The 17,708-nt window shown below is 36.3% G+C and overlaps 1 protein-coding gene across 2 annotated transcripts in view; it reads left to right on the top strand.

Annotated features, from left to right (window-relative positions):
- LOC138710967 (deubiquitinase DESI2) overlaps nucleotides 1-17,708 on the top strand; it is a 57,428-nt gene that overhangs the window by 3,533 nt on the left and 36,187 nt on the right. For both annotated transcript variants that reach the window (XM_069842206.1, XM_069842205.1), the window contains exons 3-6: nucleotides 7,068-7,241; nucleotides 9,832-9,904; nucleotides 13,753-13,846; nucleotides 16,428-16,569. In XM_069842206.1, coding sequence (XP_069698307.1) covers nucleotides 7,119-7,241; nucleotides 9,832-9,904; nucleotides 13,753-13,846; nucleotides 16,428-16,569 — 432 coding nt within the window. In that variant the 5' untranslated portion in view covers nucleotides 7,068-7,118. The remainder of the gene's footprint in view (nucleotides 1-7,067; nucleotides 7,242-9,831; nucleotides 9,905-13,752; nucleotides 13,847-16,427; nucleotides 16,570-17,708) is intronic.

A 17,708-nucleotide genomic window follows, 5' to 3' on the forward strand; every position in this document is an offset into this window, starting at 1 on the left:
GGCATACGAAAAGCCTAAACGAGATCTAACCAAAAGTAAAGTAACAAAATTACCGGTAACGTAAAAATTGCAGATGTACATTAGCGTGAAATTTTCGTATTGTCACCCTAGGTTATGTTGGTAAGACTGAATAAACATCTGAAAACAGTTGAAGGTGTATAAGCAGAGTACGAAAGAAAGTACCTACTCTCTAGTTTAGCCAAGTTTTTGTTGGTGACGGATTGGCTATCAAGGTCCCGTCCCATGGCCAGCAAGATCACCAGATCTTAATCCACTTGACTTTTTCTTGATAAACAATCCATCTCTCACCAAATGTTGCAGTCTGCTGTTGCCTTGCCGCAAGACTGAAGTGCGCAGGAGTTCCGTCATGCTGGAACCATATTCTGGTGTGTACTGCAAGCGGTACCTTTTCAATAAAATGGGCACGGTGTTTTCCAGAAAGTCCTTGTAATTTCTCTCTCTTTAGGTGACTTGCCATGACATGTGGACTGAGACAATGATGCATCAATGTGCATAGCAACAACAAACAAGCGCAACATGGCAAACAGCCACAACACTAAAACAAGTGTAGCGCCATACTGGTGCAAGATAGGACATTGCTTAATGAAAAATATTTGTATTATACCTGGTAAGGTAGCAATAAAACCAAGTCCCTTCAAATGAGGGTGGAGATTATAGGAGGGTTGTAAATTTTCAGGATTCCTTTCAAATTCTTGTTATTGTACAGGCTACCGGAACTCAATTTCTTGAAAGACAAGCTCAGTGACGGAACTACATAGTAGGAAGAGAGATATTTTGTAATTTTATTTTGCGCTACAAAATGTATCAACTAGTCCCTTCCACCACTGGATGGATGGACGGCATTGCTCCACTCCCCCCATTGCCATAACAATACAGACGAAGTAAGACATATCTCCTTTCTCTCTCTTTTCACAGTGAGACAAGACACATCGCACCAGGGGCGATTTCTCAGGGCATGCTATGCTTGCTGTGCAAGCCCAATATTTTCGTAGAATGTGTATTTCTCAAAATGGAATTACGTATATTGAAATTTATTTTGATTTTTGGAACATTGTATAGGCGTAATACCATCCGCAGGTTGCACACCGCAAGTATCGCAATGCTTGCTCGTTTCTCGGAGCTACAGGAAAGACATAGAAATAGCGAGAATATGATGCGCGCGCAAGTGCCTTCCTCCTTAGTCCGTCCTAGGCGCACATGCTTCAGTTATGTGTTGTTTGAAGCTCTGGTCCGAGAGCTACACCAACGACTATTTAACGTTACACAGAGCAGTATTGACAGTGGGAATGTGCTGTGATTTGCGAGTGCAATGTAATTGTATGAGTGGAATGTATGTGTTAGCTGCTGCATGTATTAGGCCTATTAATTCTTAAACTTTAATTTGAAGTATTGCAGTGAGTTCGGAATTGCGTGTTATTGAAACCTTATTATTAAATCCATTTTCCCGAAGGACTATTCAAGAGAAGACAGACATTATAGAGAATATGTGCGCTTGTTCAGTGCAGCTCAATACAACAATATGCATTGGTTGGCAGGGTCGAAAAAACTAAATAAACTGTTTTGTTGGGCGCGTTTGTTATATTATATCGAACTTCTACATCTGATAAGCGAATATGACTCATAATGATTTCATAATTATAAAATAAATTATTTAGGCTATGTGGGTCTGATTATTTTTATTAATTATGAATTATTATATCCTCCCATCTTCCCCTATGAATAAAATAGCAAGCCTTTTGTGACTAACATTCGCCCCTGCATCACACAGACTTTAGTACCCTCTGTCTACCATATTCTTCTGTCATACAAGTTTTGAATCACCCTGTATACTTTTTGAATAAGTCTATCAGCTTTTCATTCCATGCTTAGTGATATGCTGCTACTTTGAAATGTGCAAGGACAATTACAGATGTTATTTTCCTATAAAACAATGCTTGAATGAAGTAGATTTGGTTTGTGGTGTACCGGTATCTGTGTTGGCAGAATTTGAGTTGTTCAGGGTGAGTGATTTTGCTGCTTTTCAGGTAATAAATTATTAGTTTAATCTTTTTTACTGTCATTCTTTTTGCTAATTTGCATATATTACTTGTTAGTGATAAGATAGGTCGATGACTTTACTCTCTGGGTTAGAGGGACCTTTTTGTTTGAGTATAGATATTATTTGTGCTTTTCCCTTTGTGTTGAAACATGCTGTTTCCACGTCAGTTAATGAAGTGAGTATGGTTGCTCTGACTGGGTGTCCTAAGTTAATCAGAAACTGTAAATGATTACCATTGGCTCTCGGACTTTATTTCAAGTTCTTTGAAACTTGGGACTGTTTCTATGTGAAGAATTGGTGAGTCATCTTTTGTGTTGAAGTATGAGATTGACATTTTATAAAGAACCTTCTTCTGCCTTATAGTATTTTAACTGTAGTAGGCCCTAATTTGTTTTTACATTATGATTAAGTATAGTTTTGTTGTTGACTGTATGTTCTTGCTGTACTGTTCATGATAGAATCGTTTATTTTAATAGATTTTTCATTTGTAATCTTCATCTTACGATGTTTGGTGACGTATATACGTCCGTTGATGTGACATATTAATGAATTTAAATACTATTATAGTCACAATCATGCCATGGTATGAAAGAAAAATTACACAACCTCGAGTGGGAATCGAACGTACGACTTCCTGTTCTCCGGTCAGGCGCTCTACCACTGAGCTATCGAGTTCGTCTCACGCCAAAGGCTTGGAATTATCCTTTCATACTGGCGACTCTGTTGTAGATACTGTCCATAGCGTCTGATCTAGTCAGCACTGCTTATGGGTGTGAAGAAACTTTTACAAATGTAATCTTCATCTTACGATGAAGATTACATTTGTAAAAGTTTCATCATCTTACGATGAAGATTACATTTGTAAAAGTTTCATCATCTTACGATGAAGATTACATTTGTAAAAGTTTCATCATCTTACGATGAAGATTACATTTGTAAAAGTTTCATCATCTTACGATGAAGATTACATTTGTAAAAGTTCCTTCACACCCATAAGCAGTGCTGACTAGATCAGACACTATGGACAGTACTCTACAACAGAGTCGTCAGTATGAAAGGATAATTCCAAGCCTTTGGCGTGAGACGAACTCGATAGCTCAGTGGTAGAGCGCCTGACCGGAGAACAGGAAGTCGTAGGTTCGATTCCCGCTCGAGGTTGTGTAATTTTTCTTTCATACCATGGCATGATTGTGACTATAATAGTATTTAAATTCAGATTTTTCATTGTTGTGTGTAGATACGAAATTGTATGCTCGTCATCACAATAGCGGTAAATTTGATTTAGCTACACTAAACGGCAATTCGGAAGGCGGTCGGCTCCTATGCGCTGTAGCATTTCTGACATGTGACGTCATAAGTTTGTACAGGAGAACCAATCGGAATCAATCTGTAACAAGGACTTCCAGAGTTCGTTTGTTCATGTGTGAGTGTTTCAATACATTGAATAAGTAAAACTAACATTTACTGTGTGTGTGTGTGTGTGTGTATGTGTAAGATAAATAAATGGAATAAGAGACTGTGAAAAGACAAGTATTGCACAGGCAGGCGCGGAAAATAGTTTTTAAGGTGTATAATTATTTTTAAAATGTTGACGAGCAGAACGCTGCCGGCCATCTTGATGCTGGCTGCAACGTTGCCAATGCGCAAGAAATGACTGCAGAAGCATGTGGTGTGGGATTGAGAACCGTGCAAAGAATATTATTAGTGAAGGAAAGAGTTTATGTTTGATGTCATGCTTACAGTAATCAACGGCTAAAGGTCATTATTGTCTTTTGATCATTTAAATTCTCTCCTGCGCTATTTGTATTACACATGCGCGTGAAATACGATGTGGCAATGTTGTACGCTGCCTTGCTCTCTCTATCTGTCTCTCTCGATGCAAACGCAAGCAGACAACCGCCTTCCCAATTGCCATCGACTCTATGTGACTATATAGTATACTCAGTGTAAATAAACTCTTATGGCAAACTTTAATGGGTGTTTGAATGAAGTATTTTGATGTCTTGAGATAGAGAACTCATGGGTAGTAAGGTCTCTTTACTAAGATAGTGAGAGTGTGAGGAGTGTGATTGATCATAGGACATAACGTTACACAAACAACATTCACTGCTCTACAGGCTGCAATAATATGGACAAGTTTGAAAAGAGTTTTAACAGGCCTCTCATTCACTAAACTTTTATAATTATGCCCCTCCCCTTTCACCTAGTATAGTTTAGTGGTATTAGTTCAGGTGCTTTTGCTGGTCATGCATTAGGACCACCACAACTGATCCATTAGTGTCCAAACCTTTGTTGAGGGTGATTTATAACATGAATAAGTAAGACAGCTGCTAGTCATATTGCACTTCTACGCTGTTCAACATACAGGATGAACCTTAAGTAATGTCATTAATTTCAGGGGGTTATTCTTTGAAATATTTCAAACAAAAAATTTAAATATAATTTTGCTCGTTTTTGCTTCCTTTTCGAGATAAGTATTTTATATGAAACATTTCATAGCATGTTTTGGGAAAGCCATTGCTTTAATACCCAATGTGCTCAGTCAGTTTAAGAGAGCAGTGTATTATTATGATAAATGATAGTAATCATTTTTATTTTGTCCTGTAAATGTGCAGAAATTTTATTTTAACAAATGTAACATTCTAAAATTCCTTTACAGAACAAAATGATATATTTGTTTGGATCAAATTTATGCACATTTAAAGGACAAAATTAAAATTTACTGAGGAATTTTCCAATTGTACTACAGGGGCTATTGAAATTTTTTATTTACCGGGAGTGGGGATTATTTTACAACTTGCTGCTATAAAATATTTGTGAATCGTGGAAAAGACAACAAATCTCTGTAAAATAAAATGCAGAACAGAGATACATATACCACATGGTTCCATAAATTTTAATGTAGTGGAAGTCTAATCATCACTGAAATTAAAATAAATAAACACAGAAACTAAGAAGTTTTGAAAAATCATAAGGTCTTTTTCCCAAAGGCATCAATTGCTCTTGATATTCCAAAGTATCATGGGTACTGAAGTATCGAAAGTATTGAGGACCAACTCTAATAATGCTATAGCAATATTAAAGTACTAGTCCAGATTATTTAGCTTATTGAGTTATATTCCAAAGTTGAGGTTGTGGGTTCGATTCCGGCTCAGGTCGATGGCCTTTAAGTGTGCTTAAATGCGACAGGCTCATGTCAGTAGATTTACTAGCATGTAAAAGAACTCCTGCGGGACAGAATACCGGCACATGGCGATGCTGATATAACCTCGACAGTTGTGAGCGTCATTACATAAACCATAATTTAAATTTTTATGTTCCAAAGTATCATGGGTACAGAAGTATCGAAAATATTGATGATCAACTTAGTATGCTGTAGCAATATTAAAGTACTAGTCCAGATTATTTAGCTTATTGAATTATTGATCAATTTGGACAGTTTACTTTTCTTTTGTAAATAGATTACATTTTGTGCTTGATTTCTTCCAAGAGTTATCTTTTTATGAAGAAATAGAACCCATTGGTTTTTTTTTTCTTTGTTCAACTCAGGTTGAAGCTTAATTTGACTTTTCATAATACCTTGTTTCAGTACAAAAATGAGGGGGCTGGACCTGATGGCTCAAAAAGAATGCAATTGTCACTTCAATATAGAATTTCTTAACAGAAGATAATGCCAGCCCAACTACTGATCACGTTCATATGTCACAAAGCCAGTTCATTCCTTATTAGGAGTTCTTGAACCTCCCTCAATGCCATGTTTATCATTAAGTGGTGTTCGAAATAAGTGCTAGTTCGACTCTTCGTGAGAGAGGAAATTTTCTCATGAAATTTCGGCCAGTGTATGGGATCAGTGCCCACCCAGCATCATGATGAATTTGGGGAGCTACAGTAGGTAGAAAAATCCGATAAGCAAGCCAGCTATGGATCATGGGAGATGATCATGCTAACCACACATTTCTTCAGTACTGCTGATTTTGTTTCAGAGCAGTTCAGTTGATAGGAAATTTAAGATGCATGGATTTACTTTTACATTGTATTATGTATGTATTTATTAACACTACAATTGGGTATACAGCCAGTGGCAGTGATATATAATATACAATAATTACAATTACAGAAATGAAATAAAATAAACGTAAATCTATAAATATTAGATGCAATAAACCTAGGACTATAAATAAAAACTATTCTATAATAACGCCTACAATAAACAAAAGTAAATCTAACTTATAAGTACTACTATTTCACCCAACTATTACCAATTTAAATAATTACATCTCACCTTAATTAATTACATATCATCTTAATTAATTACATATCACCCTAATTTAATTACATATCAACTAAATTACATATAATCTTAATTACATATCAACTTAATTAATTATATAACAACTCAATTAGTTACATGACACAACTTAAATAATTACACTGCATCTCCAATTACATTTTCAGTCTAATCTTCTCAACCTTTCCTTGAATGTATTGATTTTAAGAGGACCGCCCTGAAAGATTGCTGCAGGTAAGCTGTTACAGTCTACTATTGTGCGGTTAACAAAGGAAAATTTTGCCACATCTGTTCTTTGTTCTCTACATTTAAACTTCCTAATATGATCAGCCCTTCCTAAGTATGATGGTGTTGCTAATCTAGCATTGATATCGGTCCATGCTTTATGTCCCATTTGTGCCTTAAACAATGCGGTGAGTCTGGTTTTTCTGTCACCTTGATTTGGGAGGTTCCCACCCTAAATCTTTTACTATCTCCTCACCATGTCCCTTCCCCATTTTGAATATTTTGCTGCCTTGCGTTGGACCTTTTCTATTGAATCGATTTGGTTTGTCTATACAGATCCCAACCTACGTTGTATCCATGAAAAAATAATTGCTAATAAACATAATATGACGACAGTACTATAGGTGGTCGTCGTTGCAATAATTTGATGCATCAAGAGTTACATGAATCTAAATTAACAAATAATATGACTTGAAGTATGGTGTTCATTTATAGGTTGTTGGAGAGAGGGGCATGCTGGACTACAAAACTCTACCCGTTTGTTGAATGTTTCCTTCTGGAATTGGTTGCAACCTCCCATTCCCCAGTTGTCTGGGATTCCCCACCGAGACGGAGGAACTCATCCCCAAGATGGCTAGGGAACCTGTCATACTCAACGTATATGACATGGTGAGTTATCAATATTGAAAATAATTTATAATTCTACAGTAGAAACTGTAAATATGTTGTAATTGTTAGAGTGACATATATAAGAAATGTGTTTAATAACAAACATGACTGTAAAACTTTGATTAAATAAGAACAAATTATATGGTATTAAGGAATTAAGGATGTGTAGCATTACATTTTAGTCCAAAATTTTATTACTGCTATACCTACCTGACCATAATTTTGTCTTATTTTGTATGAATGTAGAAATACATGAGGGTCATGTTGAAAAGTTTTTGTGGAAATCATGAAAATAAATTATTTCGAAAATAACTTTTACAACTACCCAAAATTGGAGTAACGGTTAGCATGCCTGACTGTGAAACGAGTGGGCCTGGGTTCCAATCCTGATTGAGTTTTTTTCCGGGGTTTTCCATTAAGAGCAAATGTTGGGTGACATCTGGCATGGACTCATTTTACTGACATTATCACCAAAGAATGCCCTTTATCACCCATCCTGTTCAACATCTACTTGGAGAATTTAGTGAAGAACTCTTCTCAGAACATGGGAGGGGTGATAGTAGGAGGAAGAAGAAGAATAAAGTAGATAAGATTTGCTGATGGTATGGCATTGTTAGCAGAAGAAGAGACGATGCTAAGGGATATGCTACTGGCGCTAAATGACAGCTGTAAACAGTATGCAATGAAGATAAATGGAAACAAGACAGAGACTATGGTTGTTGGAAGAAAAGTGAAGAGGTAAACGTGCGAATACTAAATGAGGTTGCAGAGCAAGTGGATAGCTTCAAATACTTGGGGTGTACTATAAGCAGTAACATGAGCTGCTGCCAGGAAGTCAGAAGGAGGATAGCAATGGCAAAGGAAGCTTTTAATAGAAAAAGGAACATCTTCTGTGGACCTCTGGGAGAAGAACGTCGTAAAATAACCCAATAAAAAACCAAGGAAAGGGCTAGTGACGTGCTTTGTGTGGAGTGTGGCATTATATGGAGGAGAAACGTGGACATTACGACAAAGTGAAGAGAAGCGACTAGAAGCATTTGAAATGTGGATATGGAGAAGAATGGAGCATGTGAAATGGACAGACAGAATAAAAAATGAAGATGTGTTGGAAAGAGTGGGTGAAGAAAAAATTATGCTTAACTGATCAGGAAGAGAAAAAGGAATTGGCTGGGTCACTGACTGAGAAGAAACTGTCTACTACTGAAGGGAGCATTGGAAGGAATGGTGAATGGGAGAAGAGTTCGGAATAGAAAAAGATATCAGATGATAGACGACATTAAGATATGTAGATCATATGTAAAGACTAAGAGGAAGATAGAAAATAGGAAGATTGGAGAATGCTGGATTTGCAGTGAAAGACCTGCCATTTGGCAGAATTTGTGCGTGTGTGTGTGTGTGTGTGTGTGTGCATGCGTGTCACCTATGTATATAAGGTGAAGGTAGAATAAGTTTTTTTTTTTTTTTTTTTTTAAAAAGAATGATTTACAGCTAGTGGTTCGAGACACTTGGCCCATGTCCCTAATAGCTCTATTTTGTAATTTAAATATTTGAATTGCATTAGACGAATTTATAAAACAGTTATATTACTGGTTGTTCTGTCTAATTGTGAAATTTGGACTCTCCCTTTGAGAGAGGAACAAAGATTAAGGGTTTTTGAGAATAAGGTTGTTAGGAAAATATTTGGGGCTGAGAGGGATGACGTTACAGGAGAAAGGAAGAAAGGTACACAATGCAGAACTGCACGCATTGTATTCTTCACCTGACATAATTATGAACATTAAATCCAGATGGGGCATGTAGCATGTGTGGGTGAATCCAGAAAGTATATAGAGTGTTAGTTGGGAGACCAGAGGGAAAAAGACTTTTGGAAAGGCCAAGACGTAGATGGGAGGATAATATTAAAATGGATTTGAGGGAGGTGGGATATGATTATAGAGACTGGATTAATCTTGCTCAGGATAGGGATCGATGGCGGGCTTATGTGAGGGTGGCAGTGAACCAGAAGTAAGTAAGTATTAGACGAATTTCCCTAAAATATAATACACCATATGTTAGGACAGAGTGAAAGTATGCAAGTACATTGTGTGAGCGGATTCATTAGATGATATTCTTGATAGTAGTCACAGAAATATAATTTCAGTGACAGTGCATCTGAATGCTACTTAATATAAATTCTTAATTGCTGTTGTAATATTATATTCTAATTTTATTTTGATTTGTTAAGTTTTTCTTTTATAGGCTTGCAATTTATATTTCATATGCTAGTTAATGTTAAAGACAGAACTTTCTGGATATTTGAATTGTGAATTTTTTAAGTAATCTTTTCAGCTGCCTCTATTTTCACAGACCTGATCTGATTTCCATACAGTTTATGAATTTTTTAATAATATTTGTAGATCTTTTTTGTGACGGTGTTGTGTTAAACTGTGCATGTGGAGTAGTAAAAATGTATCTCTCTGATAATTTTATATTTTAAAATTATTTTGTGTTAGTCACATTTATAATTACCCTTAAGTACATAAAGTTGCTCACTTGTGCAATTAGAACGAGGTAATCTGCGTGTTAATTACTTATGTCATGCTCTTTTCAGTATTGGATTAATGAATATACAACATCTCTTGGACTAGGTGTCTTCCATTCAGGGGTAGAAATCTATGGCACAGGTAAGGATTTTATTTTCTATAATACATTTTACAATACTCAATAAACAGTGTATTGGTTGTAAACTGTTACAGTAGAATTCCTCATATCCGGCAACTGTGAGACAAAGCCAGTGTCGGATAACTGATTTTTCCGGATAATTGGAAAATATGTTTAAGGTTATATGAAGACACACTGCTGTACAAACATTCATAATATTCTGCCCACTGCAAACCCAGCATTCTCCAATCTTTCCTATTTTCTGCCTTTCTCTTAGTCCCCGCATGTGATCCATATATCTTAAGGTACGGTCACACGTTGCTACTTTTGCTGCGCAACTTTTGTACTGCAGCTGCAAAAGCTGCGTGTCATGTTCACACATAAGCCAAAAGTAGCACGCTGCACGCTACTTTTCGTGCTGCGCAACCCGAGTGCAGCAAAAGTTGCAACTGGAGGTTGCGAGTCTGTTCACACACAAGGTGCAACTTTTGCAGCCGCAGTCATGCTGCAGGTTTCCATCTCTGTGTTGACTTCTCAATATACATTTTGTGGTTATGTTCGCATTATTAAGAAACTCATGTGAAAGCTTCCTTATCTATTATTTGCTTTTCTGTCGTATCTAGTATTCAGAAATTGACATTATTTTTACTATAAAGCTTTAAAAAACGCCTATATACTTAAATGATAACCAACAGTATATTCACGTAATCAATGTTGGCAACCCTCCTGTTTGGAACTACGCTACGAAAAATTAAAAAAATGAATTATATCGTATGCTCAGACTATGTTGTGTATTTAATAACTGTTACAAATAATTTATTTTCATCACATTTAACATTAAAATATATCCAAACAATAAAAGTAGGCTATCATTGGCACATTTGGGTGGTAACACTGGTTGCAACCACAGCAAAAGTTTCAACAAAACCGATATCAAAAATGCTACGGCTGCAACCCTGAGAACCCTGTTCACACGTCGCTACTTTTAAGCTGCGCGCAGCATGGAAAAGTAGCGGGCAGCAGGTTTGGCAGCCGCTACTTTTCGGGTTGCACTGTTGTTCACACGTCGCAGTACAAGAGTTGCGCAGTTTTTTGTACTGCAGCGCTGCAAAAGTATCGACGTGTGACCGCACCTTTAATGTCATCTATCATCTGATATCTTCTTCTGTCCCGTACTCTTCTCCCATTCACCGATATATATGCGCTGATTTTATTTACCGCCCATTTAATTTTTGATACTGTGGAAACATTTCGTGCCAGTCTCCAGTCCTCCATTGTTACCCCTTGGCCAAGGGTTTCTTAATTATGAATGGAGCTTCCGTTTATGTTTTCAGTAAATTTACAGCCAAGAAAATTAATCTTAAGAAGAACATCTACATTGTCACCCATCTCTATCATCTTTGTAAAGTGTGCAGTGAGGTGGTTGCTGACTCCCAAGTTGCACTCGCAACTTACCTGTGTTTAGCCAGAAGGTGGAAGGAGTATCCGTTGAATTGGTAGTATTGTAGTGCAGTTGGTGAGAGATTGGCCTCCATGACTGTGAAAACATTGACATCCAATTTCCTCAATACAGCAACACACACACACATACACACATAAATTGTGGCCTGTGGTCTAGTGAATATTATACTAGTTATTACATCCCAGGTTAGTGAGTTCAAACTTGGCCGATGATTATTCGTGTTCAAGGGACAATAAAATTCTTAGTTGGTTTCGTCTAGGAAGGAAATGAAGCTATAAGCCTATGTTGCAGATTTATGGCATGTGAAAGAACCCTGTCCCTGATAGAGGTCTCCAGGCAAAATTATTACACATTTCTTGCAAAGTTGAATTATGTTGTAAAATAATCTCTGCTAAGGAACTGATTTCTAGTTCTGTACCTATTTTGTTTGCTACATCCTATATATACGATATTCAGATATCTTTACGTTTCATGTACACAGGAACTCCCTATTAAAATTCTATAGGACCTAAAACACCTACTGTAGATGAATCATAAACTCCTATAAATGCCTAATAACTATATTTGTGCCTGAAAAATGCCTTGTTAGTGTTTTACTTATATTTAAAAATAAAGATACTGGTACTAAAAATGCAAACTTGCTAAAAATAAACTACAAAAATGCTATTTACAATATAAAAAAAATTGTCTTACAGACAAATGCTGGTCTGACAAGTTCATTCCATATTGGTCTTACCTACCTACTTGCTCATGTAACGCTTTGAGTATATCCTCACAAGTTAAATATTTAGGCATTATTATTGACCAACATTTAAAATGGGACAAGCATATCTCCTTTCTGTGTAACAGATTGCGTAAAACAATCCACAAATTTTCCATTCTACGCTCTTATTTACCTGTTTATGTTCTGCGTACTATGTACTTAGCTCTGTTTCAATCAATAATTCAGTATGGTATTTTAGGTTGGGGAGGAATGGCAAAATCGACTCTCCGTCCTTTAAATCTGCTCCAAAAAAGAATTATCAAAATTTGTCTATATAAACCTTTTGATTACCCAACAAAATTAATTTTTGAGGAATTTGGCGTATCAAATCTAGAACAAATTTATAAATAAAAATTGCTGATTTACTTCCATAAAAACCACAATAAATTTAAATTTGATCCTCATGAATACCAGACGAGACAAAACTACAGTTTCTTTCTAAATACTCCCAAATGCCACACAACTGCTGGATTAAAACACAGCAGAAATTTTGGACCCAAAATATATAATACATTAATTAGAGCTTACCCTGAGCTAAGTACACTTAACACACATAGATTTAAGAAACAAATCAGATTAATTATTTAATTGTTTAAGCTAATTGAGTTAAAAATTGTTACTCTAATATTCATGTACTTCTGTATTTTCTATTTGTATATAGACCCTGTTATTACATGCTGTATGTATTTTACCATTTATTAATGTGATTGTGCTCAATGAACTCTCTTAATTTTGTGATATATTTTGTATAACTGATCTGAACTGCGCCCGAGCACGAGCTTCTGCTCTTTCGGGCTGCAATGCCTAATGTAGCTCAAGTGTATAGAATTAATAAATATTATTATTATTATTATTAGTTGGGGAGGGGGAAGAAAATTTTACCTAATTTCCTGGAACCGAAGTTTGTTCGGAAAAATCCATCTAGCATAAAAGGGGTGATAGATTGTTCAGATTAGGAGAGAGCTTACAAATTAATTTTCATGCCAATGCACCCCTGTTATGCGAAGTGAAATGGACCAGTCAGCAATCAGTCTCTTTCACTGATATAATTTTGAGTCCTCAGTTCAGTAACATTGTCAGCACCAGTTCTGTGTACAGTAGTGGCAAAAAAAAAACCGGACTGACCATTGTAGCTGATTTGAGAGCCTTGTTCACTCCAGAGCATGATAGACTGGTAACTAAGACTTTCGTGGTTTGAATCCTACCTGGGAAGGAAACTTTTTTTGTTTTTTATTCAAACTTATTCCCAATACTTTTCGATTGCAGCGATATTTTACCAGCTTATTTTCTAATGGCTTTCGAAATGGGCTACGTCAGCAGTCGAAACTACAAAAATTTCAATAGATTACTCGCTATCTTGTGAATGCGGGCGTGGCATGTGCATTGGCTCATTTTGGGGACTTTGATTATTCCGTTGGTCCGGTGTTTTTGCCACTTCTGTACATAAATTTCACCTAAAATGGAATATTCACTAAAATAAAAATTATTAATTGTTAATTTTATATAAAGTTCTAAAAGTACGAACTTGGATTTTATAAAGTCCTAAACCTCCCTTTTTTTTTTAGCACCTAAAAATCTGTTCTCTAGTAACTACACACATACACATATGTATACGTTTACACTTCTGTATATTGTTTTGTTTTTAGAATATGCCTATGGTGGACACCCATTTCCATTCTCCGGCATATTTGAAATAAATCCAAGAGATGCAGAAGAACTTGGAGAACAGTTTCAATTCAGGTATAATAAATTACATTATGGTCATCATGAAAGAATATCTTGTCTTTAATGCTGGATTATTTGACCAACTAAAAACCTAAAATGTAATTAAATGAAAAAGTTACTTAGCAAATAATCAAGTTTAAATTTTCACCTCCGTAAAACAGAGGTAAGTAGACATTAGTTCATGAAACCAAATGGATAATTTCATCGTAATTCTTGCTAATATTAAGTTCTTTCAATTGCTTTGAATTCCTCTTTCCTCTGTGATTGACTTGTATACCTACTTGTGTTCTTTTCTAAATAGGTAATGACTACGTGCATGTTTAAAAGCTTATGTTTAATCTAGTATTTGTGACTTTAAAATATTTGTAAATTTATGTTTACAAAATGTTTAATTAAAGTTTAAAGTTTCTTAGCCCTTGATGTTTTTACTGTGAACAATAATGTGGTAGCTGACTTTCCATCTGATGTCACAGAGTGCACAGGTATATAGATGTGTATTTATAATAGAAAAATATTAACACAAAATTCAAAATTACCGGTACTCAAGAAATATGCAATGAAATTGCAAAACAATGTTAAGAAAATACCGTGAGATGGGAAAATTATAATATGAGGCGCATCCAGAAAGTAAGTTTCCCGATTTTTTCCCCTTGAAAGTAAACATAATTAGCTGTGTCAATTGCGCATGCGTAACAGATCTATGACAGATCAATCATATGCCAGCCAGACAGGTCCCGCCTGGTGCCAGTAGCATGGCAGCAGTGGTCCGAAATGGAAGCTCTTATTCCTTCTCCCGCCACCTGCGAGGTTCGGTCGGTGATAAAATTCTTTAATGCATAAAGCATTGCGCCAATTGAAATTCATCGGCAGCTCTGTCAGGTCTATGGGCCGAACATCATGAGTAAGCAGATGGTGCGTCGCTGGTGTAGGCAGTTTTCCGAAGGTCGTCAAAGTGTCCATGATGAAGAGCGCAGTGGGCGACCGTCCCTCATCAATGATGATCGTGTTGAGCTGATGCGGCAGTGCATCATGGAGAACCATCGCTTCACGATTACGGAGCTGAGCAGCCATTTTCCGCAGATATCGCGATCCTTGTTGCATGAGATTGTCACTAAGCACCTGCTGTTCAAAAAAGTGTGCCAGGTGGGTGCTGAAAAACCTGACACCCGAATACAAAATGCAACGTTTAGGAGCAGCTCTGACATTTTGCAATGGTATCACGATGACGGCGACGAGTTCCTCGACAGGATCGTCACGGGCGATGAGACTTGGATTTCGCACTTCACCCCGGAAACCAAACAGCAGTCAATGCATTGGTGGCATAGTAGATCTCTGGTCAGGACGAAATTCAAACAGACGCTGTCAGTACGGAAAGTGATGTGCATGGTGTTCTGCTCATTGACTTCCTTCCAAGAGGTGAAACAGTGAACGCTGACCGTTACTGTGAAACACTGCGAAAATTGCGACGTGCCATTCAAAACATTAGGCGTGGAATGCTTACTGCAGGTGTTGTGCTCCTCCATGACAATGCTCGTCCACATACGGCTCGGCGCACAGCAGCTGTTTTGACGGAATTTGGCTGGGAGTTGTTTGATCATCCACCCTACAGTCCTGATCTTGCTCCCAGCAATTTTCACGTTTTCTTGCACCTCAAGAAGTTCCTGTCCTCCTGTGAGCGTTTTGGCAATGACGAAGAGCTGAAGACGTATGTCACATGCTGGTTCCATTCACAGGCGGCAGAGTTCTACGACAGAGGGATACAAAAGTTGATCCCACGATACGACAAGTGTCTCAATTCTGATGGTGGCTATGTTGAAAAATAACTGATACATTGCTGTACCTGTTACCAATAAATGTTTTCCTGGAAGTGTGTGTTCTTTTTTTTAAAAAAAAATAGGAAAACTTACTTTCTGGGTGCGCCTCGTATTTTAGAATATGATTTTCGTGAATGGTAAACACAGCTTTTGAAGTTATAAAGTGTACATAAATTTATATATTTAATTACCGTTGTCAACCTGTGCAAAGAAGTGAATTCATTGATTTTTATGCATGTTGTTGACTAATTCTATGTATGACATATACAGGGAAAGACGGAAAGCACATACATCATTGTTATGTATTTCATATTTACATCATTCTTGATTACACTCTTTTAACACTTATTTATTACTAATGCTCTGTTAAATTTTTGAATAAAAAAACTTTTAAACTTCACTATGATAATATTAAACTATGATTTATAGACATACAAAACATATACACAATACAACCTCAACACTGAACTGAATTTCAGAACACATACCCTTTGTTACGTAATATTAACAACATAAACACGCCCTCCAAGATAACAAGAAACCAGAAGATAGTGCGGGACCTCACTAGAATTTAGAAGATGACGAACACCATGTCGAAACAAATCAATTAAGGTAAAATGCCATTATAGTTTAATAACATAGTGAAGTTTAAAAGTTGTTTATTTAAATAACTTAACAAATCATTAGTCATATTTCCAATTTGAAATGTTACTTTTTCAGTTACAGTCGTGTTATATTGAATAAATTATTTGCATTAACCATTTCATGTATATATGTTCTAGGCAATCTGTTCATGTTGGACACACAGATTTTACAGAAGATGATGTAAAGAGAATAGTTGCAGAACTGGGGAAAGATTTTCGGGGTGATCGATATCACCTTATGAACAAGAATTGCAATCATTTCTCAGGCTCCTTTACCCAGGTAAATTTATTCTATTTCTAAAGGATAAAGTTCTCTTGTACAGGCCATGAGATGTAGCTTTCATAGAACAGATGTCATCTTTACGATTCATTCACTTAACCTTCAGAAAAGAACTCTTAGTACTCATTTGGAAGGGAATTGAAAAGATTCTAGAACAGTTCTGGAAGTTACTGTGAAAATAAAACACTTTTGATTTTTCCAGGAATAAAACTTACATGTTTCCAATTTGTAGCCAAATACTTTTAAAGCCAGACTATTTCAGCTTAACTTCATTCGTAAAGATAGTGTAAGTTCAGACACTTTGCAATTTGAAAGCGATTTCAAAAACCTGCAGTTTGGACGTCTAAATATTTTGAACAATTAAATTTTTGTTAATTAGCGAGGATATCAGTAAAGATGGGCATTAACACATTTGTATGTCCAAAGATCTATTAATTTTTATTTGTTTTCACATAACCAGTGGTCACTACATTAAGAAAGTGTTATCCAAAAGTGATGACACTACCTGGTACTCATACTATTTGCATTATTGAAATTAAAGTTTCCTCGAAAATGTTTTTCCTTTCTTTATTTTTCTTTTTTTTTTTTCCTTTCTCTCTTTTTTTCTTTCTTTCTTCAGTGGTACAGAATATCTTATGACATGCTATAGTCCCGACGCTGTTATTTCCGGCGTGACTCCGCCTCTTTGCTTACGTCTTAGGAATTGAAGGCTCTATAAAGTCTAGGTAGGTAGTATCGTTCGCCATTTTTGTTCTTTCGTTGCCGAGCTACCATACGAGGAATCTATTTGCCGCACTGTTAAACATTATCATGTCGTAGCTCCTATGATAATAAATCAAACGCAATGTAATTCAGCAAATAATTGAGCGGCAAATAGCATCTTCGTGTGCTTTCTGCGAACGCCAACGAAAGAGCTAAAATGGCGGGCGATTATATTAAGTATTTATCGAGCCTTAAGAAATGAATCTGCGAATCACAAGACGCACACGTTTAAATGTAGCTGACCTGCAACGCGATTGGCTGCCGGGAATTAGAGCGACGGGACTATACATTATTTAGATTTGAACATATTTTATGTATTGTAAGAAATATTAAGTTATTATTTTCCTATACATTATTTTTTGTCATTTTATCTACAG

The sequence above is a fragment of the Periplaneta americana genome, chromosome 12 (assembly GCF_040183065.1).
Source record: "Periplaneta americana isolate PAMFEO1 chromosome 12, P.americana_PAMFEO1_priV1, whole genome shotgun sequence".
Classification (NCBI taxonomy): Eukaryota; Metazoa; Arthropoda; class Insecta; order Blattodea; family Blattidae; genus Periplaneta; species Periplaneta americana.